General features: G+C 40.2%; 1 protein-coding gene across 1 annotated transcript; it reads left to right on the top strand.

Annotated features, from left to right (window-relative positions):
- Positions 1-20,213: 20,213 nt before the first annotated feature.
- On the top strand, positions 20,214-25,884 carry LOC115795512 (phospholipid hydroperoxide glutathione peroxidase-like). Its single transcript, XM_030751476.1, has 7 exons — positions 20,214-20,371; positions 21,086-21,180; positions 21,271-21,415; positions 21,659-21,810; positions 23,107-23,131; positions 23,245-23,304; positions 25,395-25,884. Exons 1-7 carry the CDS (start codon positions 20,291-20,293, stop codon positions 25,425-25,427), a joined length of 591 nt encoding a protein of 196 aa, XP_030607336.1. The 5' UTR covers positions 20,214-20,290; the 3' UTR covers positions 25,428-25,884.
- Positions 25,885-26,809: the final 925 nt, after the last annotated feature.

Here is a 26,809-nt window from a genome sequence, read left to right as displayed (position 1 = left end):
AGTCATGGCCCCACTAAGGCTGAGATGAGAGGATGGTAGCGAGCTGAGTCATGTTCATATAGTAGGATCGGACAGAGTTTGGAAAGAATCCAAGCATTTACTATTGCTGCACAATAATATTTGGCATGCTTTTCAAAATGAAGAATATAGTGATTAATATTGCTTTGCATTAAACATATCCAAACATTAAAAAAAAACAGTGATTCATAATGTAAACAAAATATGACAGTTTACTGTAGAGCTCGAGAATTCATGAATATTAGCCTACCATCGTTCACGTGATACCTCTGTGCTGCGCATGTAAAAGATCTCACTGTAAACTACTACTACATTGTAAGTTACTGTGTCACTGAGCAGAAAATACACACTATTAGATAACTGCGTGTTGGTTGGCATGAGGCTCGTTCACTGCCGTACTGATATCTTGTTCATGGCTCAGAGACAAACAGCCCATCTGGTTAGGGGCTGCACCAAGGTAAACAAACACCAAGCACAGGCAGCTAAAGAAAGAGTGGATACAGGGCTGCTCGGTGTTGGTCTTCGAAATTATGATAAATTTGTTAGAAGATTATCACATATACAGACCAGAAGCCATGAGTCTGCACAACAAGTAAACAAGACAAAAAAAAAGAAGAAGAAAAAAGAGGAGACAGATGGAGAGGGGGTGAAGACAGTACAAGATGAAGCATCTAAAAAGTGAAGAGTGGACCAGCACCATCTGTAAAACATTTGGGAGAAATAGAGTGCAGGAGACAGGAACAAGAAAAACTGAAAACATAAATGTTTCACGAGTAGCACACGAGCACAGTCACATAAAAGCACACAACAAATGAAGGACGTGTCCTCAGCTCTTAATGTAGAGATGGATACAAATTCATCTCAGTTTAAAATCACCTGAAAAGTTTATTCCTCTACTAATGAATTTGCTCACTGCTCATAAAACAAAAAAAAAACTGGACAAAGCCTGCCTGAAGTGCAAATTCTGACCCTTTTAATGAGGCTTTACAAAAATAAGGAGCACGTCCACAATCTGCACACACACGCTCTGACACCCATTAACACACCTTATAATACAAATTCAAACAACTTGTCAATGAACACAACATTTCACAAGGTTTGGTAGTTAATGCACTATATTCTCATTAATTTTTCACTTGGTTGCCTAATAACCTTTTAAATGGAAGGACAAATTTCCAACTTGCCTTCTGCAGATGTTTTCCTTCAGTCTAAAAAAAAATTAAGGGGATTACAAGTCAAATATGTGTATCTATTATTAGTAGTATTATTATATTCTTTTTATCAGATAGACTACATATGCGGATGCCATTTGCACCTGGGAAAATTGTCTGTAAAGAAGATGCAAACAATAGCTTTTGGTAATAAAGTGAGGCATCCATCCATCCATCCATCCATGCATCCATCCAACCTTTCCAGTTTCCTCCCTTCCAGCTCACTCATCCTTAACCACAAATAAGCACCAGCAGACATAACATACCCCCGTTTCCATTTTTGCAACATATATTTTCTCTCTATGTAAAAAATCTATAACTACATGTTACCTACACAAGCAGCACTCCCATGATAAAGTTTCAGTGCATGTTCCACATTTAAATGTGACAAATAATGCACATAATTAAATACTTTGCACTATGGACCGTACATTGCTTATTCAAAATTTGTCAGAAGAGGCTTGCCTCGGTAAAAACATTTATCCAGCACCTGCATATATGTTTACTTTTTTGCTCAACCAGTGCATTCTCTAACTGCTTAAAGGCACTTTGTATAAGTGCAATTGTTTGCAATTTTAATCCACGTAGACAGTTTGTTAGATTGTGCCAATTCAAAAAATGTATATGTGGTACTACTTTTAAATAAAGAACAATGTATCCTACCGACCTGCTCCAGTACCACTGAAGTGTACTATAATGTACTTTTAAATGTCAAGAGGTTTTTTTTTTTTTTTACCATGAACTTGTTTTCGAAAGACAAGATGAACTCCTTCAGTTAGTCGGCTACTTTGGATCTCCTCCCCCTGCATTTATACTTTCTGTGTGTATGTGTGTTTATGTGTGAGCTTTCTCCATCCCTTGTGACTGCTTGGCATTTTGACAAGTGTGTGACAGTTAAATCTGTTGACAGCAACAGCATGATGAATCCTTACACAATATGCTGGCAACGAACAGTGTCTCTCAAACAGACAGAGAGAAAAGAAGATCGACCAAATGGTACGCTGCATATTTTTGACAAGAAGATAAACACAACAGCCTGGGTTCATCACCAATATAAATAAATCGATGAATGAATCATGACAGACTCTGATTGGCTGAGGGACAAGAGAAGCTTGAATTTTGTTCCACAATCAACAGTTGTCAATACTTCTTGAAACCACTGATCGATGTTCATGCTGCTCTTTTCTTCCAGGAGTCAATTGTCTAATGTGAGTCAAAAGAGCTAAGAAGGGTTTGATTTCTTGCTCGGTTGATGGAGAAGGCTGCATAAGAGTAATACACGTTAGCAATCACCCAGAGTATAGTTAGGACTTTGGCAAAGCAACAGATAAAAGTAGTGGCACTTTAACATGAGTCTCACACTTCTGGTAGCACGCTGCCATTGAGCGCGAGGTGGTCCCAGGTCTGCCGTGTCTCTGCACGGTTTATTTGCTGTTGCTTTTCACAGAAAAAACAAATGTTGCCATTTCTATAGTCTATTTTTAATTCACAGTCTGCAGCAGAAAAATAAAACATCCTGCTGTCTTTGAATTAACAACTCAGCGTCAATTCAGAGCTTGAGGGGAGAAAAGGGAAATGGCAGGAGTGAAGTACTCTGCTAATAGGAAGAATTAAATGAATCGTGGACCCTTAAGGCTCCTTTAGTATAGCTTCTACTAACTCAATAATTCCTGAACAATGCGTTCACCAACCTTTTATAAGAGCAACATGTGGATGACTCATTGCCTTACTTCACAGAGTAAATGCGAATGATTGCTGGTATTTATTGTATAGGGCACAGCAGCAGCAGTGAAAGGGGAAAGGTAACAGCAGGGCAGCGAGGCTGGAGACATACAGTGCGGCTCTCAGGAGCACTTGACAATCCATGATTGGTGATCACTGAAAAGAGGCATAGTTATTTCACAGTTTCAGTCTTTCTTTTTGGTGCACGTTGCTAGTATTGGGTTGGACCCCTTCTTGCCTTCAGCACTGCCTTAATTGTTTGTGGCAGAGATTCAAGAAGGTGAAGGAAACATTCCTCACAGACTTTGGTCCATATTGACATGACAGCATCACACAGTTGCTGCAGATTTGTCAGCTGCACATCCATGATGAGAATCTCCCATTTCACCACATTCCAAAGGTGCTCTTTTGGATTGCGATCTGGTGACTGCGGAGGATATTTGAGTACAGTGAACTCACTGTCATGTTCAAGAAACCAATTTGGGTTCATTGCAGCTTTGTGACATGGTGTATTATCCTGCTGGAAACAGCCATCAGAAGATGGCACACTGTACTGAAAAAGGGATGGACATGGTGAGCAACAATTCTCAGGTAGGCTGTGGCATTTAAACAATGCTCAGATGGTACTATGGAGCCCAAAGTGTGCCAAGAAAATATCTCCCACACCATTACACCACCAGCAGCCGGAAATACTGATGCAAGGCAGGATGGATCCATGCTTTCATGTTGTTTGTACTTACCATCCCATCAGATCAGGCAGTGTTTTTCCAGTCTACTGTTGTCTGATTTTGGTGATTCTGTGCATCTTCTTTAGAGGCACGACCGTCTGCGTCCTGTTCTTAGCTGACAGGAGTGGTCCTGGGTGTGGTTGTCTGCTGCTACAGATGTGTTGCGTGTTCAGAAATGCTCTTCTGCATACTTTGGCTGTAATGAGTGGTTATTTGAGTTAATGTTGCCTAATTGGATATTTTCTCTTTTTTTGGACCATTCTTTATAAACTCTAGAGATGGTTGCGTGGGAAAATCCCAGTAGATCAGCCATTTCTGAAATACTTAGACCAGTCCATCTGGCATCAACAACCATGCTATGTTCAAATTCTCTTAAATCAGTTTGAACTTCATCATGTCTACAGGCCTAAAGGCACCGAGTGTCATGGTCCTGGATCTAAGACCCAGTGTGTTGTTTTTTTTTTTGTTATTTTTAGTTATCTTAGTTCTGTTCTGTGTCATGGTTCTTGTATTTAGTTCCTGACTCCCTGATGTTTCTGCCTGGTTTGGTCTTTCTCTCTGGTTCAAGCGTCTTAGTTCTTAGTCCTGGTCTCTGTATTTAGTCATATCCTGTTTTACTTTGACAGTTGGTTTTATCTTATCCGAACAGGATAAGCGGAAGTGGATGGATGGATGGAAGCAGTACATTGAGTGTACATACTATAATCTGCTGCACACATCATTCACAACAGCCCAATGACCAAAATGCTTTAAATGACTGATAAGGTGAAGAATAAACTTTTATCGAATAGCTGATAATAAACACTGTTCTGTTCACTCTCACTGTTTTATTTAGTTACAAATATCCTGAATCAATTTATCTTTATGTTAAAATATTACTATATTACTATACAAAATATTATGAACTAGCAACACAAACTATATTAAATAGGTGACAGTCAAACTGTGGGGCTCAAACTGCCAGCAAAATATGTTTGAAAAAACCATCAGCACTGTCAGACTGATCTGTTCCAACATTTGTTTTTCTCTCTTGCTTTGTTTCCAACATTATTACAAAACAAGAAGTAAATCTTTCACCATTAACCGTATAAAGTGTTATGTTTGAATAAGTGCAGCAGCAGTAAATAGGAGGGCTCGGTCAGTTGTTGAGGTATGAACATCCCGCCATTACTTCACCACTTGGAACATCCAACATGAATTTCCAGTTTCAGCGGATTTAGAGAAGCCCGCATGTCAGAATCCTTTAAACCATCTCACTCGACAGGCCTTGTCAAAACACACAGTAGTCGTCTTGTTACGGTGTGTGTGATGTAACTGTGAGAAATGTGGCACCTGTCATATTATAAGATAAGCTTGAAGAATGAACAGAGGTAAAAGGCTTTCCAGAGGAATGATTTCAGAAAAGCCTACACATACTTGAATAAATTCAATCCAAATGTCTTTCTTTGGTTGTTAAATTTTATTTCTAGCTGTCTGGCTCATTACATGCACTGACTCATTCATGTTCAGAACTGTTATTTGTGACCTAAGAGGAGCCTACACATTTGGTAAATGTAACCAGCACAGCCCTTACTATCTTATTAGTAGTCTTTCATGTAACAGTTCAGTGTCCTTGCCGCCTTTTGCTGTAAAGGTGCTCACACTGCTGGCCCAATTTTAATGGTATTGGAAAGGGAGGAGGACCTAAGGGTGGTGAGACAATAACAGGCCACACTTAGCACCACAGAGCCTGTGTTTATTTATATTATTCACACTCCCACAAACTACAGTTGGAGACTCATCAGGTGCCAGCTAACTTGGATGTCATCATCATCATCATCAGTATTATGATCTTAATGAATTCAGTTTTCCTCTGCCATAATCTTGACCATAAGAGGCATCTATACCTTGCTTGCTGTTCTTTATTGTAATTTCCAAAACCTTAGAAAATTCAAATTATTGTGTCATTATTGTGGCTGTTATGCAAGTGTCTGTTGATACAGGATGGGCATGCCCACACAGCCCCCCCAGTGGGTTGTATGTACAGACAGAAGAGAAACTGAAAGAGAAACCTGAATAAATGAGTAAGGGAATGTAATGAATGCACGTTTCCACACGGGTACAGGTGTTTCCACACAGCAATTAGCAACGAATCATCGTCTGTGGAACATTTGTCACTGCTGAGCAGGCCCTGATGATTCTGATATGAGGATGAAAGGAGAAAAAGATTTAAGTGACTTGGAAAGATGGTGATTGTTGAGGAGCTTCAATCAGAAAACTGTTCAGTTTACTGGTGTATTGTTTTATAGTGACTGAAATGATGTCTGCATTTATACCTGTTGGATATCAGTAAATAGGGTAGGAATTTGTGGTCAACAGCGCATATTTGATGACTGTGATGAATTATGCATCAGTATGATTAATGAAAAATATTAGGAAAAGCTGAACAACTTTCCTTAGGTGACTGAGGATGTCAATTCAGGACATAATCATGCTGCTGACAATAACATGAGGGCAAAATAGTAGGGTTGCAATGTGTCATTACAAAGTTGAATGCACATTTAAAAGTTGAGCAGTGCAAAAAGTACTGACGTGAGGGGAGAAAGGTGAAAATAGTGTGCACGTTGTACTGTACATATTCAGATGAGTCATTCTTCCTCATATTAAGAAATGGCTGGGCAAGACCACAGTTTATTTTTAATCAAACAATCAAGATGTGATTGAAGTATAGACTTTAAGCTTTAAATCAAGGGGTTTAACAAAAGCACTGAATTAAATGTCTACAGTTTTATATATAGTTCTCAATTTTCAAAGGCTTAAAAGTAATTGGAGAAACTTTTTTAAAAAAAATATAACTATAATTGTTTTTAGTACCTGAATGAAAATCACACCTCTGTGAATTACCAACTTATCGTGGTGGAGGGGTTTGTATGTCCCAGTGATCCCAGGGGCTATGTTGTCCGTGGGGTTTTGCTCCATGGTAGGGTCTCCCAAGGCAAATTGGTTCTGTGTGAGGGGTCAGACAAAGAGCGATTCGAATGGCCATTATGACAGACAGTCAAATGAACAGTTTACCATGTCCAGGATTGGATTATCAGGACCCCACCCTGGAGCCAGCCCTGGGAAGGGTGCTTGAGGGAAAGTGCCTGGTGGCTGAGACACAGGCCTGCTCTCCTGTAGGTCCACCACTCACATGAGGCATTGTAGGAATCCGGCGCAATGTGAACTGGGCTGCGACAAAATACAGATTGATCTCCGGGTATCGAGGCTGGCTATTGGGATATGGAACATCAACTCTGGTTGGTGGGGCAGGAGGCTGAGCTAGTGTGTGAGGTTGAGAGATGCATGCTAGATATAGCCAGGCTAACCTCAATGCATGGCCTTGGGTCTGTAACCAGTCTACTGGGGAGGGGCTGTATATATGATGATGATGATGATGATGATACTTTATTGATCCCACAATGGGGAAATTACAGTTAACAGAACACCCATCCAAGAAGACAAACAGAACAAACATGGGGAGATAGGTGAACTGTGGCCATGCTGCCCCCCCCTTCTGGAGGCGCTGCCATTATATAGACAGAAACAATAGTGAAAACATATAGGGATGAGTGAGGAAAAAAAATCATCTCATACTTTGTATACATACTGTATGCACATACACAGTATAAGGTTACAAAAACCTGTTCTGATAAGATGTAGAGTTCATCAGCAGCTAGGTCAGGGAGATCAGTCCAACACAGGTCAGAAGAAGACAGCACGGCGGGGGCATAGAGCATCTGTTTACAAACAATTTGATAAGCAGCAGTCCAAGGCCGCCAGGGAGCCAAATTCCTGATTCTATGACTTGTTTTGGTACAGACTGTACTGATTAATTTGTTGACAGCCTTCAGGCTTACTGGCACCTTTCTGTGGCAAAAAATCCAGTTCATCCGAATCTTCTTGATTCATTCCTTCGCCATGCAGAAACAGATACATACATCTTACCCCTCCGAATCAGCTCCAGATATACAGAGTCTGAGTTTGAGTCTGTACCCTTCCCGCGTTCCCATCATAAGCAGCCTTACCAAGGCCAGACAGCTGCCTAGACTTCCTGAATTGCAACGACAAGCCAGGTATCTCCAGGTCCAATTTGGAGAAATCCCAGTGTCAATAAGCCAAATGTGTGTGTATTCCATTGACAATACGGCCAGGCACGTCATCTTCCAAACCACACAGGAATCCATAACGTAGCCAGCTGGAATGTCAACTGATAAGAGGGAATAGGGTTCTCCTTCCCCCAATCTCCTCATGGTGAAAATTTGATCAAAACAATGGCGTTGAGAGACCAGCTGACCAGATCCATAATTATAAATTCCAGTTCGAAAGTTGTGTGAAGAGAGGCTCTAAAGCAGCAAAGCAGGGGAAAAAGGAAGGGCTGGGGGAGAGAAGAAAAGTGCGACCGTCTCCGCTGAGAGCTGAAGAAAAAAGAAAAAAAAAAAAAAAAAAAATATATATATATATATATATATATATATATATATATATATATATATATATATATATATATATATATATATATATATATATATATATCACAATCACAAGATTTTTTGTTAGCACTGAATTGGATTGCACGATCTGCTTTTCTGTTTAAACTACAGGTAGTGATGGTATAATGAGTAGTGATGAGAAAATGAAGCTTTTGTGAAGCACTGAACTACTTGAACCAATTGGTCACAAGCTTTGGCTAATGACCAAAAGAATGAGATTCCGGATACAAGCAGTGGCATGGAGCTTCCTCCAAAGGGTGGCTGGCCTCTCCCTTAGACATAGGGTGAAGAGTGCAGTCGTTCTGGAGGGGCTCAGAGTAGACCCGGTACTCCTTCGCATCAAAAGGAGCCAGTTAAGGTGGTTGAGACATCTGACCAAGATGCCACCTGGGTGCCTCATAGTTGAGGAGTTCCAGGCATTTCGTTCCGGTAGGATGCCCCTGGACAGACCTAGGACACGCAGGAGAGATTATATCGGCTGGCCTGGGAATGTCTTGGTGTTCCCCTGGATAAGGTGGATGAGTTGGCTGGGGATAGGGAGGTCTGGGTTTCTCTGCTTAGGCTGCTGCCCCCGCAACCTGGCCCCCATGGAAGAGATGGATGGCTGGATGGAAATCAGTTAATAACCACCTGAAGTGTAGAAGCATCACCAAATGGTGTGTTTTCTCCCTTGAGATGCTTTTACAGGCTTTTACTGCAACCCCTTTCAGTTGCTGCTTGTTTGTTGGTCTCTGTGTTTTCCGTTTTGTCTTCACTAACTGATAAAAATGCTCTGTTGGGTTGAGATCAGCTGACCAATTTACCGAATACCTTTTGGCCTTGAGAAAATCTTGGGTTGCTTTTGCAGTATGCTTTGGGTGGATGGATACAATGTCCATTTGTAATGTGAAGCGCTGTCCGATCAGCGCAGCATCTGTCTGAATCTAAGTATAGCCCACTGTCCACTTCACAATTCATTCTGCTACTTCTATCAGCAATCACAAACACTAATGACGTGGTTCCACTGGCAGCCATACATGCCCATGCCATAACATTGCCTCCGACATTTTTTAGAGATATTGTGCTTTGGCTCATGAGCTGTCTCTCTCCTCCATACTTTTCTCTTTCCATCATTCTGATGCAAGTTAATATTCTTTTCATCTGCATTTAAAATCCACTGTGGTGGTGTGCAGAGGCAAAATTACAAGAATGTTTCACAGTCCAAATACTTATTGATTTGACTGTAAACTCAGTTAAAGATTTGTGTGCTGTATAGTGTGCTCTACATCCATCATTGACACAAAATAAGGAAAAGGGATTCTCCATCCCTAAATACATTCACTGAACATTGAAGCAGAGGGGTTCCCATGATGCTCTGAGCATTTCTTTTCATTCACCTCTTTTATTCTGTTTATACTCCGCTCTGCATTTAATCATTCGTTATTAATAATCTCTGGCTCTCTTCCACAGTGTGTCTTTTGTCCTGTCTCTCTCCCCTCTGCCCCAACCGGTCGCAGCAGATGGCTGCCCCTCCCTGAGCCTGGTTCTGCTGGAGGTTTCTTCCTGTCAAAAGGGAGTTTTTCCTTCTTATTGTCGCCAAGTGCTGCTCATAGGGGGTCATTTTGATTGTTGGGTTTTCTGTGTAATTATTGTAGGGTCTTTACCTTACAATATAAAGCACCTTGAGGCGACTGCATGAAATTGAATTGAATTTTCTTGACACACTTTGGGCTCCATAGCACCAACTGAGCATCTTTTAAATGCCACAGCCTGTACCACAGTGTACACATCTTCTGATTGTGTGCCACGTCAGAAAGCTCAACTAATTTCCATCCACAGTCACCAGATCTCAGTCCAATTGAGTGTCTTTAGGACTTTATGGTCTTTATGGTGGAGTGGGAGATTTGCATCATGAATGTGCAGCTGGCAAATCTGAAGCAGCTGTGTGATGCTGTCATGTCAATATGGACCAAAATCTGTGAGGAATGTTTCCAGTATGTGCAGAGAGAGGAAAATAAATTTTCCTGAAATTGTATCTACAGTGTCTGTGTCAAGCCCACCAGACCATCTCCACCTGTCAAAGCCTTCCATTGGTCCACTCTTTGTACCATGTCAGCTGTGGACACTTACAGAAAGAGAAGAGGGCGGTAAAAAAAAAAGAAAAAAAATTGACTAGTACACTTCAAGCATTTGAAAGTGTGACAATACAAGGGAGGGCCTGTTTTAATCCATGTTCTATCTTCCAAATAATTATCCCTTCAATCAAGTTTTATTTATAGCATGGCAAATATATGCCTCCCCACTAGGTTATGCTTCATAACCAGAGGAGTGTGTAATTACTCATGTCTCTGGTGGTATGGGCTTAACAGCTTCTGCAGAATTCCTCATTGGAATCCAAACTTTGCTGGTGACAACTCTCCGAAACAGCGATGTAATTCCATATGTAAAGGAAGGTAACAGACAACACAAATAAAAAGTTCACTGAAGCCTGTGTGATGGCAGTGATGCTCTGTGGTGCATGTGTAACAGCATCTTCAGTACTTAAGTAAGAAATATGCGTTCTGCAGTTATGTTGTTAAATAAATAAACGTTAAATAAATTCAGTGAATTGTTATATAAAAAGGACAAATCATTGTTCACAATAATAATTAGATTTTCTTTTTGTAAAAGCTTTATCTCTTCTAATGGGAAAACACACAATTTGTTGGGGGGGGGGGGGGTGATAACAAGGGAATTTAGTGATTGGATAAAAGTCAAAATTTGTGTCATATATTCATGTATTAATTAGTAATTATTAATGTATTAATGTATCTGGATCATATCCTGATCAAAATTCCATGGACAATAGTGACATGCTTCTTACTGCAAAAAAAATGAGGATTTTTCTCTTTTCTTTTTTCAGCTGAGATATGACCAAATATATCCGTTAAATGGAGTTTCCCATGTTAAATTCAAGGAGCCTGCAAATCCAGAATCCACACAAATTATCTGTTGTCAACAGTTGTCAACAAACAGCAAACATACCAAAAACAATCCCCCGTTCCCCTCCGGGGGCAGGCTAACAACCAACCAACCAACAAACAAACTTCATACTTGATTTGATACCCTAACTTATGGTCTCTGTCATTGTTTCTCATATACAGTATGATGTTGGTGCAATTTAGAGTAAAATACAATAGAATAAAAATAAAATGCCTTTATTCGTCATTATAGAGAATGTACAATAAGACAATAAAGCAGGTTATTATGCTTGAGGGCAATTCTCATGTATGAGCATGCAGTATCCTTCATTTCTTAGTCAGATCCAGCCCTTGATCATGACTTCTGATTCATCCATCCATCCATCCATCCATTCGCTTCCGCACATCCTGTTAAGGGTCGCGGGGGGGCTGGAGCCTATCCCAGCTGTCACAGGGCGAGAGGCAGGGTACACCCTGAACAGGTCGCCAGCCTGTTGCAGGGCCAACACAGAGTGACAGACAACCTTTCACACTCTCATTCACACCTATGGGCAATTTAGATTAGCCAATTAACCCAACCCCAGTAAATGCATGTCTTTGGAATGTGGGAGGAAACCGGAGTACCCGGAGGAAACCCACGCAAGCACGGGGAGAACATGCAAACTCCACACAGAGAGAGGGAGAGGCCTGGGCCAAGGTGGAATCGAACCCAGGCCTTCCAGATGGTATTCTAACTGTGAGGCAGCAGTGCTAACCACTATGCCACCGTGCTGCCCTTCTGATTAAAAAAAAAATAAATCCAGATGCCAGTGTTTAAAATGCTGAATTTAAGGCTTCATAACAGACACCTCAAAGCAATGGGTGACATCAAAGTGGCTACATCCATTTTTTATTTACAGTCTATATTTTTGATCAGCTTATTTTAATTAGTTCATACTTGAGTCCAACTAAACAATCATATAAGCTGTAATGAAATTCCCTCAAGGTGCTTTTGAGCTGCTTTCACATGAATGAACATTACCATGTAAGGTCAAAGTGACCTTGACTTTTGATCCTTACTCACAAAATTCCATCCATCCATCCATCCATCCAACAGGCTGGGTACCCCCTAGACAGGTCACCAGTCTGTTGCAATGAGAATTTAATGATCTTCATAATTTTGGCTAATAAATAGGCCCATCTATTTTGTAAAGAACATTGGTCTGCATATTAGACTAGAAGACTTTATTTGTCATTATATGTAAACATATAACAAAATTTGCGTTCCAGAACACCCATCCAAGAGAAATACACACAAGGGAACAAACAGGGGAGACGGGTGTCTGAGGTCATGCAGCTGTCAAACAGGCGCTACCTTTAGCAGAAACAGGAAAGAAAACAAAAACAACAGGATAGTTAGGTCCTAAAAAATTCATCTCGTACTGTGCTCATTATGAGCACAGTACCAAGTTACAAAAAAACCCAAAACACCTGCTGTATGCTGTTGTTAGAAGTGCTGTTTTTCTTTCTTTATTGTCCCATCTTCCCATTACAATGGAGAAACCTTTTCTGCACAGTGGAGATTGAATACCTCTAAACCACAAAATAATATGTCTGCTGAAACAGCCTCATTGGTCTTTTTTTAATATTTACCAAGTTAATTCCTGTCTGAATATCAGGAGAGGTCTTACAGAGGTGGTTAGAGGTGGAATTACTTTCTTCCAATGTTCCATCATGTCACTTTCTCCTCATCTAAGTTTGTGGAGGAGCCAGACACCATTAATAAAAAATGAAAGTTCAGCTTATTAAAATAATTTGCTTTCTTTAAAGCTGAACAATATGGATGCTGCAATATAATTGCCTGTAAATTATTTTTTTATGTGGAAAAAAGAACTCTAAAGATGAACACCTTGTGCATTGTTAAAATGTAATAGCAATAAATTGTTTTAATGTAATTAAATTAAGTTTTAACTGATAAAAACCTGAGAGGAAGCCTCATTGTTTCCCTAAATCACATTTTTACTCTGTGATTTTATATGAAAATGATAGGTTCAGATCATTTTAAAAACTCAGAGAACAAACACACAACTCATTTCAACTTGCGCAAGGAGGAGAGATCCGTTCCTTGAACTCAGCTCTCAGCTGAGCGGAAGTTATCTGTCCTGGCGAACTGCTTCCTGCGCAGCGCTTTTATTCGGATTTTCACAATAAGATCACGTGGGTTACATCAAACACAGTTTACAGCATGTAATAAACAACATTCTTGGCTTTTTCCTTACCATATATGGTCGTAAGCATACTGTGACATGTGCGCATGTAACATGGCGTATACGAGACACGTATCCTATATGTGTTCTCTGCAGGCTGAGAGCAGCCTGCAGAGAACTACAACTTCCTTTGTAAGAAATACCACCACGTGTTCCCATTTCAAACAAAAAAACAACAGTATCATATGTACATAAAACAACTTATAGAAAATATACAAACAGAAGATATGATAATTTATAATAAACAGAATGGAATTTATACCATAACTCCAACAGAAAAAGCCACACTGCCACATGGAAACGCACATCAGGGATGTAGTGGCACACAGAGACACAAGAAAAGATTAATACGGGGGAAAGATTTAAAAAAGCAAAGGGGCAATAGTAAAGGAAGCAAATGAAATACAACAAATAGACATGAAAGAGAAAGACCTCATTTAAAGACAGCTGCTGAGGTAAGTCCTGCTGAGAGGCAGCAGGTGAAAAGTGATTTATTACACTCCCTTTTCTGATGTTGCTGATACACTCATCCCCCTTTTAAAAGAGCAGAGTTGTGGTGCTGTGATAGCCAGCAGCAGGTCACGCAGCTTAATAATCTAAAACGGCACAAATCTGAACAAGTACATTTCCAACCGAGGCACTTTCTCTATAGTTTATCTCACACGACCCATGTTCTTTTTGAGTCATAGTGAATCTCCTTTAAAAAAAAACATCAAAACTTCTGTTCATCGATTCACTGACTTTTAGGGAGGAGATGCAGCCATATTTCTTACAACAAGCTGTGATAGAGCTTCTATTCTGCTGCAGCTTGTTTTGGACAGATATGTGTCATTCTCTGAATGGAGCCCGTGGACTAATCTGCCAGTCGGGTGAGATCCTAAATTAGCATGAGGTCTTTCTTCACCTTTGAGAGCAGTAATAATGAGAATCAGGGGATTTTTTTTTTCTCCATATCAATAAGAATGAAACCTTACTCATTCGCCTTGCAGCATAAAAGTGCAGTTTGACGCCTGCTTCAAATGACATGTAATCCTCATGAATACAAAAAGGAACCTCTTATATGATGAAAAGTAAAATGTCAAATCTATAAAGGCTGAAGATTTGGCATGACAGTCTTTCCAAATGTATAAATTTTACTGCACAATCTGAAAATCACATAATCCCACATCATGTAGACATAATGTTTACTGGACAACAACCACGGCAACAGGTTTTAAGACTCACCTAAATCATTTCGCTATCACCCATCCATATCATATTTAAATCAAACTAAATAACTAAGAAGCTTGGCTTGGAATATGGTCACCACCAATGTGCATATGTGTATGAGTCTCATCTCATTTATAGTGTCCCTGCCATTCAACACCAGTGGTTTTCCAGCACACTGCTATCACCTCATTGCCTCACTGTGGGGATGATGCTAAATGGTTAATGAGCTGTGTCTGCAATCCAGACATAGCACTTTGAGTAACAGCCAAAGAGTTCAGTTTCATTTTAGACAACAAATTTTTTATCTGATATTTGAGAGGTAGTTGTTTTTTTTTCCTAACTGTATGTTTTGTCATCTCTGTTCTTTTTAAGTGTCTTTTTATAAGTGTCTTTTATTACAATTCTGTTAGATTTATTAAGTTAAGAACAAATTAATATATTTGTTCAGATATATTTAAAAACAAAACAAAACAAAACAGACTTCTAGGAATACAACAAATACACTGCATCTTATGGAGTTTTTTTGTTGTTGTTTGTTTTTAATGAGTCTTGATATAGACTGTAAAATGTCTTGGCGCAGTTATTTTAAAAAAGCTTTTAGGGGGGAAAAAAAGCATCCTTAGAAATCTATTGCTTAAGATGTGTGAGGTCATAATATGTTCAAGTCAGACTGAGGTTTCATAATCATCAAATCTGACTGAATTAAAATTCACACAGTTATAAGCAGGTAGGGCAGAGGCTTCTGAGACTCTTGGTGATGATCCTGAGCATAAATTTAAGAGATATTGGTGTGGAATGCAGTGAACTGGCTGCCAGTTGCTTATCAGCATAACGCTGAACTTTTCAACAGAGGGCATGCCTGCCTGGTCTTACTTCTATTCTCTCAAGGAAGATGGATGGATAAGCAGGCTGATCTGGACTGCCGAGATGCAGTCGTGGGAAACAGACTGCAGAACATGTTGCCTTGCCAACCAAGCCCCTCAGAGTGTGAGGGTTAAATGTAAAAAGATTCTCTGCCAATGCAAATGTAGGTTGCCATCTGTTTCCATTACACTCCTTTTGTTATGTATTCCAAAAACATGCAAGAATGTAGCCTGGTGGTGTAGGTGTTCTGGTGAGTGGTCCTTTCTCAGCATTATCCTAGTTTGATACTTGCTGTGAGAAAAATGTGCATATCCAGATAGTAATTACAACACCACCCAATGCCTTACAAGGCACCACATGTGGGATCCTCGTTACACATCCTCTACTGCTACACTGCAGGTATCATATCATATATTTAAAATGTGTTTTGACAAATCAATTGGATTTGGTCACTGCAGGAATGTTAGCTGACCTGCACATTTGGGGTGCAAATTTTAAACATAGTAAATACCAGAACTTTTGATGCAAAAGGATGCGATCAGCCTTTCACATCAAATGCTGCCAGAATGTAATCAGCGCAACGCAGAGTCAGAAATCACAGTTAAATAACAGACGAACGTCCCCTCGCTTAATTTCCCCTTCAACTCTCAGCGGTGCAGCTGAGGTGATGCAGTTTTTACTGTGCCAATAAAAATGAAAGTAAACTTCCGAGAAATTCATAAAGTTTTGTGGTCAACTTAATTTATATCTGACTATTAATCTCCAGCGGAGCCGACAGAGATAGGGTGAAGGCAAGAAACCTGTTGCTTAGGAACAGTGAGAAATAACCCTAACTTTTCTTGAAGCATCTGATCTTATCTCCCATGGTGCACATAGCTCCGTGTGTGCGCGCGCATGCGTGCGTGTGTGTGTTTGTGTCTGTGTGTTGTGGGGGGGTGGGTGGGTGGGGGGAGTCAGGTTTAGCAGAGGTTGTTTCTAGGCAACAGTTTTTTTTTTTTATGTCAAACTTGTGTGTTCTTCTGTGTTCTCTGTCGTTTCCTATTCATTATCTCTCGTTTTTTCACAAATACGACTTTTCATCATTAGGCCAGGGTTGTCTGGATCTGTGGTGCCTGACCCAACATAACCCTTTGATGACTAAATGATAACAAATAACAGCAAAGTTACTTTGATAAACACTTATAATTACATTATACATATATGGAGAGCTATTTTTCAGGGGTAATAATGTCCAATGCCGACTTTGATGGAGTAAAAAAAAAATTCTCACACTTGCAATCCTAGTTTTTTTTTTTTTTTTAACATGTTTGTGTTTATTAATTGACACAGGGACAACTGTGATGTGTTTTTGACTTCACTTTTTCCATCGAAAAAACATGCAATAATTAGTTTCCTTAAGTGCTTTGTAGTTTAGTTGCACACAGCCTTTTCATACACATGCCTGCAGCATGCATGAACTGATTTGTGAATATCTGATCTATAACAGCCGTTGGCTGGCTGCCTAGCTCTGCCTCAGATGAGAGCGACCGCTTTGCCGCAGCCTAGCTGTGGTAAAATCAACAAACAAATAAATAAACCTTTTATTCATCAGGCTTTTAAACAATATTGAGCTTGTTATACAGTTGTTAGGATTACTTGTGTGTCATACGGCAGTTTGAAATGTCATCTTGTGACCTTATTATCCCCATCATATTAATTAATCCTGTATTTGTGAGTGTCTGTGCTTGTGTGTGTGTGTGTGTGTGTGTGTGTGTGTGTGTGTGTGCCCTGCCTGTAACAGGTGTTGATACATATTAAACATTATTTCAGTATATTTGTCCAGTCTCACATGATGCACTGTGCACAAATTGTCTCAGTTTGACACTGTATTATAAATGAACAGAGTTCATGTGACACAGTTACACACAAACTTATTTCAGCAGTGCTACATGGAAAAAAAAAAAACAAGCCCCCAAACCACCTGCACAGCAGAAAACTGCATCATTTCATAAACATTCACTTTGGCAGTACATGCAGAGCGGCTAATTACAGCATCTACCCTAACCCCCCTTACACTTCCACACATACACACACCACATTGATTCTACTGATGCCTTTTGCAGAAGAACCCCTTTGATTCAAGTTTTAATTGGCTATATGTGAGGTGCTTAATTATGGTCTTCAAATGATTCAGGTGGAAACCTGTGGTGGATTCTGCGTTTTGTCATACTCTAATTAAAAGCTTTTCCCTCTGCAGACATCCGCACCTCCCAAACTCACTGAGCGTTACACTGTGCAGGAATATTAACGGCAAGTTTGCATGAAAATCCTTGCAATTACGCAAGGCTGTCCTTTGCCCTCATTATCAAGACAATTTGGTCAAATCACAATTCAAAGTTATGAGGTTCTAGTCTGAGGTTTTAGTCCATATCATCAACTCGTTAAACATATTGCAGCTGAAAGTAACTAATTAGAAACGGTGCTGACTTTCTCTGCTCATGTGACTCAGTTATATTCTTTCTTGACATGATTGCTATGATACGACACATTCCACCTTATCGGTCCATGTTCACATTCAGCTTTTAGTTCTTGTTTTCATTGTACAAGGTCTCATGAATACAGTGGAAATACAGCAAGTCCAGGACTTTATAGTTGTAACTGATAACACTGACACATTGCACTTTATAAAACACATAAATAATGAGCTGTGGTAAATGGAAATATGTTTCTCTGTTATTTATCAAATAGAGTAACACAAAAGACTTTCTAGCATAAGAATAAAAATCCCATCTTATACACCAACTTTTCTGTAAATGAAAACCTCTGGATTTACACTTTTAAGTTTTTTGTTTGTGTGTTAAGCCCACTCCAGTAACCAGTTTCAGCAGGGATCACATATAATTAAAGATGCAAAACACTGTTTCAGTGAAACAAGAACAAGTCCCAGAACAATAAGTCACTAGCCTAAAAAAATATTTTGAGTTTCATAAACCACAGTCTTGTTTTTCTTTTTCAACTTAAATCTCATTATTCCTTCCTGGACTCAAAAGTTATTAAATCTACATGTTTTTCTACAATGGCATAGTGCCCTCTGTTGGAAGAATAATGAAACTATTTTTTTTTCCATTAGATTTTCAGGTCATGAATTAAAGCCATATGATTTTAAAAAGTATCCCATTAGATGTATATATCTGCTAAATGAGTATAGCTATCAGTGGTCCTCAAGATCTTCACTGCCTTATATGCAGAATATGTTACTTCTTTCATATTTTAATGTCTTCATATACAGCAAACTAGGCTCGTCCATCCATCCATCTATCAATAAATACATTCAGGCCAGTGTTTTATTCATTCCTCACACCCTCCTTTACAGAAATGAGCACTTGCATGTTGTTGGTATTGTTGCAGGCTTATAGTGACATTACCTCAGGCCTCCTCCAGATCTGTTAAGCCAGCCCTACTCACACTCTCCCTCATCTTTTAGGTTCTATATCTCCCACACATTTTGCTTCCACACACCTCATTATTCAAAGTAAACATAATACACACGGTGAGTGTGTCCAAACTTTTGACTGGTACTGTACATATACTAATGTCATGACTTAAACTAGGCTTGACCCATCTTGTTGTCACTTACTTCTAGCTGGTGTACGGCAGTAGTAAAAAAAAAAAAAAGACAACATGACAGCAATTATTAAAATGTTTATGTGATTTCAAGAAGAGGTGAGCATGCATTATTATCCTTTCTCTAAAGAATCAGTGCGCCTGTGTTGCTGTGCAGTGTCTCCAAGGCAGCTGGCTGTTTCCTATTGTACAAACACGTTTAGACACAAACTTAAATGAGGTATTCCCCAAACAGCCCTACCACAGGTTGTTCCCCAGTGAGTGATTAAGTACAAATCAAAACCACCTGCACAGCAGAAGCAAATTGTGATCAATCTATCTATTAACAGGCTACCTACCACAGGCCTTTAAGGTGGCAGTAATTAAACCATTACTTAAAAAGCCATCATTTGACCCAGCTGTCTTAGCTAATTATAGGCCAAGCTCCAACCTTCCTTTTCTCTTAAAAATTCTTGAAAGAGTAGTTGTAAAACAGCTAAGTGGTCATCCGCAGAGAAATGGTTTATTTAAAGAGTTTCAGTCAGGTTTCAGAATTCATCAGAGTACAGAAACAGCATTAGTGAAGGTTACAAATGATCTTCTTACAGCCTTTGACAGTGGACTCATCTCTGTACTTGTCCTGTTGGACCTCAGTGCAGCTTTTGATACTGTTGACCATAACATTTTATTACAGAGATTAGAGCTTGCTATAGGTATTAATACATTCACTTTTTTGAACTGGCGGAAACAAGCTTCCATGGGGGGAAACTGTGGATGATGAATATTAATTGAATTATTATCTTTATTTATTTAAAGGAAACATTGAAATGACTAGTTTGAAGTGAAAATGTAAAAGTGAAACTTTAGATTAATTTTTTTTAAGTAATACAGAAATATTCAGACGTTATTGTAAAATTTGGCCTTAAATCCAGGTGTACTTGACTCCAAATGAATAATAATATTGCTCTGTGACTGTTAGAAGTGTAGTGTTTACGAACAAGGTTGCAAAGCTGCTATAGCAATAATTAATTTTAATAAACTCTACTTAATAAGCCATAAGTTGGGGATGCAATACACTCGGGTTGTCTCGGGTGCAGATGCACAGGGATTGATCAGCCGGAGGGACTCAGCGGGAAGAGTCCACTGTTAGAGTTAGGGCCAGAGATTGTATAACTTTATAAAAGACAGCTGATCCAATCCAGCACTAACCCTTTTCCAGCCTTTCGGTGGGCGGAGCCAGAGAGCCAAACAGATCATGTGATGAGCGCAGCCACCATGTGGCTACACAGAGCGACCGCAGTGTTTGGTCTGGTTGGAAGCAGAGGAGTACTGAGAAGTATGGTATGTACACAGAGCACAGCTAACACTTACCTACTGCTTTATATTGTCAGGAGTCTAAATAGCATTAATATATCTGCTTCTGCTTGCTCGCTGTAAAACATTTATGATGGCTATTTTTAGCTGCAGTGCAACAGACAAATGGATCCCATCTTGGTGCAGCTGCTAACGCTAGCTTCGCTTACAAGATCCGCTATATACACGGAGGGGTCTGTTAGCGGAGCAGGGGCGCTATTTAACGGTTTACCCTCACAGCGACACCCAGCAGACTCAAGCCAAGCTTAAATTTGACTTCTTTAATGATTGAAAAGTCCCGCTAAAAGTTACTAATTATCCGCAGTGATCAAAAGAGCTAGCTGGTGCAGGCTAACGTCAGAGAGATCCTGGGTTTCATTTAGTTTGATTAAAGCGGCTGTTGAGATTTAAAATTAACGCCGACCAAAAATCTTGGTTTTAATCGGCTTTTTCCCCCTGCTTCTTAATCGAGACAGATCTTTCTATGATCTTACTAAGGAACTAAATGTGGGGTTTACAGACTAAACATGTTATGTGTAGAAACTCATGGGTGGAGACATGGATGATGACACAAGAGGCCAAAGTGCACACAGCATTAAGAGCGCTTGATTAAGGCCGTGATAAACCTCTGTCCTCGGCTGTTACAGTACTTACGTACACAGACTCGCTTATGTACAATTTCTGTTCTTCACCTGTGTGCAGTGTGCTCAGGTGGGAGATTGGCAGAGTGCCAAGTCCATCTATGAGTTTTCTGCCAAGGACATAGACGGGAATGAGGTGTCTCTCGAGAACTACAGGTACAGTATATTAACACCATCATCCACTTGGCATCAGTAGTTAATACTTGAGAATAATAGTTTAACCCTGCTTTTATTCTGTTTTACCAGAGGGTATGTGTGCATAATCGTAAATGTGGCCTCTAAATGAGGAAAGACCAGGGTAAACTACACTCAGCTTGCGGGAATGCACGCCTCCTATGCTGAGAAAGGTTTACGTATCCTGGGATTCCCATGCAACCAGTTTGGAGGACAGGTACGGTGGATAAACTGCAGCCTTTGTTATTTATTTTTTGCTTTATCAAACAAATATTGTCACTGGTGCCATAAACGCAGCACAAGTCTATTTCACTGTTCAGTGTGTAAAGTGGGCTGGCAGGGATGAGGCTGTATGGATTGTTTTGCTCTCTGTACCAGGCATGCAAGTTTGATTGGTTATATTTTTATATGTAAAAGCTTTCATTTCTGAACTTAATTTATTTGTTGTGGTTTCATTTAGGAACCAGGGACAGAAGCGGAGATTAAAGAGTTTGCCAAAGGTTACAATGCTGAGTTTGATCTCTTCAGTAAGATTGAGGTGAATGGAGACAACGCTCACCCTCTGTGGAAGTGGATGAAGGCTCAGCCCAAAGGAAAGGGAACCCTGGGAAAGTACGTTATTGTTCTGCTTTTGTTTGTAAGTGTACAGTTACCATATTAATTTGTTCAGGTCTTGCTGCAAGAAAACTTTCTTGTGCCACCCATATTTCACAAGTGAAGCCTGTGATTGAACTCTTCATCTTAGTGCAATAGCTTAAAATTGTAGCCCTGGAAGGGACAAAGTTCAGAATATTTTGTAATTATTTTTCCGAAGGCATCTTAGATCATAACATCCCACATGACAGCAGGCACTCATGACGTCAGTCTACCCTGAAATGGGGGAGAGTTCTTACTTAATCCCACTCCCTTCTTCCTCTCTGCTTTTCGTCTGCTTCTGCTGAGGTTGTAAAAAAGCATTTACAGCATTTGCATCATTTCTGTTCTCACTTGCTACTGTGCTAATACTGTCCACACTTTGCTGTACTGTAGCTAAACTCTACAGGAAAAGTAAAAACAACCGTGTGTGTGTGTGTGTGTGTGTGTGTGTGTGTGTGTGTGTGTGTGTGTGTGTTTTTTTTTTTTAACAAGGGACAAAAATGACAACAGTAGACGAGGGTATTATGCAGTGAAATGCATAAGGTGTCAGGGACAGAAAATAGGGTAAAGGAGTGGATCACATTACTGTGTAAGAGGTCAATCATTGTTTATTATATTCAGAATGTCCTCATCAGTCACCTCTGCAAATAGTGCCAAAATCTAATGTTGATTCATATACTGAGATTTATTTCTTCTATGGAAAGTGTTGTTATTAATCTAATGGATAAATAGAACTAAATTATTAAAATATTTTGTTCCCGGTTAGATGTGATATCCCAGTATTTCCTTAATTTTGTAGTTTCGAGTGTCAGAGAGGTCATTCATTAATTGTTGAGGCTTCTTCATTCTTTCTTACTTGCAGCTAGTCGTATTTGTAACAAACATCTGCCTGATTTTTGACTTAAATCGGCAATCAAAATGAGTCTGTGGGCTGATTGACTTTATCTGCATTTGTTAAGAAGAAACTACAGAACAGTCCCAACAGTCCCTGTTCTTCTCCCTTTTTTGTACTGGAGTTAAAGATGGTGTAACAAAGTGGAAAACCCAACACAGACCTGCCTGATGGCTGAGATGGAAGCAGCACATTAAGCTGAACATTGAACATACTTGATTGCAGAGAAATTATTTTATGAATGAAACGATCACTCACCTGATAAACTGCACACCAGTGTAAACCCCATGAATTCCAGTTTTCTTCACTCTGCACAATGAAAGAACCAGCCTTCGTGTTTACAGGATTTCATCTCTAATTTTTTTTTCTTTTTTCAACAGTAACATCAAATGGAACTTCACAAAGGTAACTTGCTAATACATTCAGCACTATATTTCTGCAATGCTCTTCAGTATTTAAAGCTTATTTTCTTCCCACAACATGAAAAAAATTAATGATCTTATTTTATTTTTCTGTAGTTCCTTATAAACAAAGAAGGACAAGTGGTGAAGAGATATGGCCCAACAGATGATCCAAGTGTAAGCCACAGTTACAATTTTATTTTCAATTCAGTTTTATTTATATAGCACCAAATCACAACAGTCACCTCAAGGCGCTTTGTATTTGTATTGTAAACCGTACAATAATGAATGAAAAGAAACAGTGCATTATGGGAACCCCCCCTGCAGCCTAGGCCTATAGCAGCATAACTAAGGGCTGGTTCAGGGTCACCTGATCCAGCCCTAACTACAAGCTTGATCAAAAAGGAAAGTTTTAAGCCTAATCTTAAAAATAGAGAGGGTGTCTGTCTCCTGAATCAAAGCTGGGAGCTGGTTCCACAGAAGAGGCGCCTGAAAGCTGAAGTCTCTGCCTCCCATTCTACTCTGAAGTATCCTAGGAACCACAAGTAAGCCAGCAGTCTGAGAGTGAAGTGCTCTATTGGGGTGATACGGTACTAGGAGATCTTTAAGATAAGATGGGGCCTGATTATTCAAGACCTTGTATGTGAGGAGAAGGATTTGAAATTCTATTCTGGATTTAACAGGGAGCCAATGAAGAGAAGCCAATATGGAGAAATCTGCTCTCTTTCTAGTCCCTGTCAGTACTCTAGCTGCAGCATTTTGGATCAGCTGAAGGCTTTTCAGGGAGCTTTTAGGACAGCCTGATAATAATGAATTACAATAGTCCAGCCTAGAAGTAATAAATGCATGAATTAGCTTTTCAGCATCACTGAGAAACGATGTTTCTAATTTTAGAAATACTGTGCAAATGCAAAAAAGCGGTCCTACATATTTGTTTAATATGTGCATTGAAGGACATATCCTGGTCAAAATTGTCCCCACATATGCATGCTTTGAAATGCCTTTTGGAGGATGTAGGGTATATGAAGTTTTAATCTCAACCTCTGTGCTTATTTGGGCATTTTCTTCTGTAAATAAATAATCATTCCTTAGACTTATATAGCGCTTTTCAATGTACTCAAAGATGCTTTAAAATTCCATGCACTATTCATTCACACCTCAATCATACTTGGTGGTGGAAAGCTGCTAATGTAGCCACAGCTGCCCTGGGGCAGTCTGACAGAACCATGGCTGCCAATTCGCGCCTGCGGCCCTTCTGACCACCACCAAACACCAACCACATTCACACTTAGGCAATGGGGGTTAATTCTTGCCCAGGGACACAACGACAGCATGCACTCAGATTGGGACTCGAACCAGCGACCCTCCGGTTGCAAGGTGAGCACCTACCCACTGCCTACCAGTACTATGCTACCCACACATTACACCTGCAGGACCTGCTTGGCCATGAAGCTCCCTGCACACAGTTTCTGTGCTGATATTAAGGCCAGAGGAGAGTTGGAACTTTTCAGTTATTGAGTCAGCTGAGCTTTTGAGACTTTGACACATTATGCGTGTTAGAATAGATAAACATTTAACTGTTTTTCTATGTATCACAATGTGTTTATCATAAACATGCACATGGAAAGCAGGTAACGCCTGTTTCCTGAGGACACACACACACACATAATTACATCATGTGACGTGAGTGATGTTGTTACCTGAGCTTTGTGTAAACTCACGTGATGCTAAAATAAAAGAGCCAAGCAGGAAGAAGGTTCAGACTCTCCCTCAGCCAACACGCGTGTGTGTATGTCTGACAGAGACTCTCCCTGCAGGTCAGAAGATCAACTACGGGTTTCTGTGTCTTTCCTTATTTAACGGTGGTCCGAACCTAACAATGCGCCTCATCACTCAGCGGTGGTTCCTAAATGCTTCCACTTTGTAATAATACCACAGCTGATTGTGGAAACTCTAGGAGGGAAGAAATTTCACAAATTGAAATTGTTACAATGGTGGCATCACAGTCCCATGCTGAAAATTCAGTGAGCTCTTTAGATCAGTCTGTTCTTTCACAAATGTTTAAGGCACACTGCATGGCTAGATGCTTGGTTTTATACACCTGAAGCAATGGGACTAAAAACACCTCAATTCAAAGACTAAGAGGTGTCACCCAATACTTTTGTCCATATTTTACTCAGTTTTGTGTATAGTATTTCATCTCTGCTGATGATGTTGCGATGGTTATTTTTTTCCAACTCTAGTAACTTTTGCATTTGTCTCTGCAGGTGGTGGAGAAGGACCTGCCCACATACCTGTAATGGTACCATCTCCTATGTGTTTGACTCCTGACCTCTCCCATGGACTTCAGGGTTGTGTCTGTGTGCCTGGACCAGTGACGGTCTGCTTGTAAACCCAACACTGGGCGGGGCAAGGCCTGATGACCCTTAGCGTGCAACTTATCTCCAGTGCCCACTGACGCCAAACCTTGTATGCCCATATGAGGGAACATTCACTAGTTAATCAAAGTAGAAGCACTTCACAGCATACTTCATAGTCCAAACAGCCATTCCTTTTTCTTTATTACATCTACTCAGTTCTGAATGTTACTTCGTTCATGTGCCAGTGTCAGTTTTCTGTGAGGACATAGAATGCAATAAATTTCAGATTTCTGCACAGCTACTGATTATTTTTGCACTTGACTTGTCAATGTTATACCTGAAAATCATGGCTTATGTGTTTAAATTGGAAAATAAATATCTTGAATATTGTGTTGTACCTATGTACCTACACAGCAGATGTTAATGATAGTAATTGTCAGTTGTAGTGTTAATGGGTACCAGTGGGCTGTTTATATACACTGCTCAAAAAAAAAAAATAAAGGGAACACTTAAACAACACACTATAACTCCAAGTAAATCAAACTTCTGTGAATTCAACTTGTCCACTTAGGGAGCAACACTGATTGACAATCAATTTCACATGCTGTTGTGCAAATGGAATAGACAACAGGTGGAAAATATTGGCAATTAGCAAGACACTCAATAAAGGAGTGGTTCTGCAGGTGGGGAGCACAGACCACTTCTCAGTACCTATGCTTTCTGGCTGATGTTTTGGTCACTTGAATGTTGGTGGTGCTGTCACACTCGTGGTAGCATGAGACGGACTCTACAACCCACACAAGTGGCTCAGGTAGTGCAGCTCATCCAGGATGGCACATCAATGCGAGCTGTGGCAAGAAGGTTTGCTGTGTCTGTCAGCGTAGTGTCCAGAGGCTGGAGGTGCTACCAGGAGATGTGGGGGAGGCTGTAGGAGGGCAACAACCCAGCAGCATGACCGCTACCTCCGCCTTTGTGCAAGGAGCAACAGGAGGAGCACTGCCAGAGCCCTGCAAAATGACCTCCAGCAGGCCACAAATGTGCATGTGTCTGCACAAACGGTTAGAAACCGACTCCATGAGGACGGTATGAGGGCCCGACGTCCACAGATGGGGGTTGTGCTCACAGCCGAACACCTTGCAGGACGCTTGGCAGTTGCCAGAGAACACCAGGATTGGCAAATTTGCCACTGGCGCCCTGTGCTCTTTACAGATGAAAGCAGGTTCACACTGAGCACATGTGACAGAGTCTGGAGACGCCGTGGAGAGTGATGTGCTGCCTGCAACATCCTTTAGCATGACCGGTTTGGCAGTGGGTCACTAATG

This window comes from Archocentrus centrarchus, chromosome 17 (assembly GCF_007364275.1).
Source record: "Archocentrus centrarchus isolate MPI-CPG fArcCen1 chromosome 17, fArcCen1, whole genome shotgun sequence".
NCBI classification, from domain to species: Eukaryota; Metazoa; Chordata; class Actinopteri; order Cichliformes; family Cichlidae; genus Archocentrus; species Archocentrus centrarchus.
This window is presented reverse-complemented; position numbering and strand designations above follow the sequence as displayed.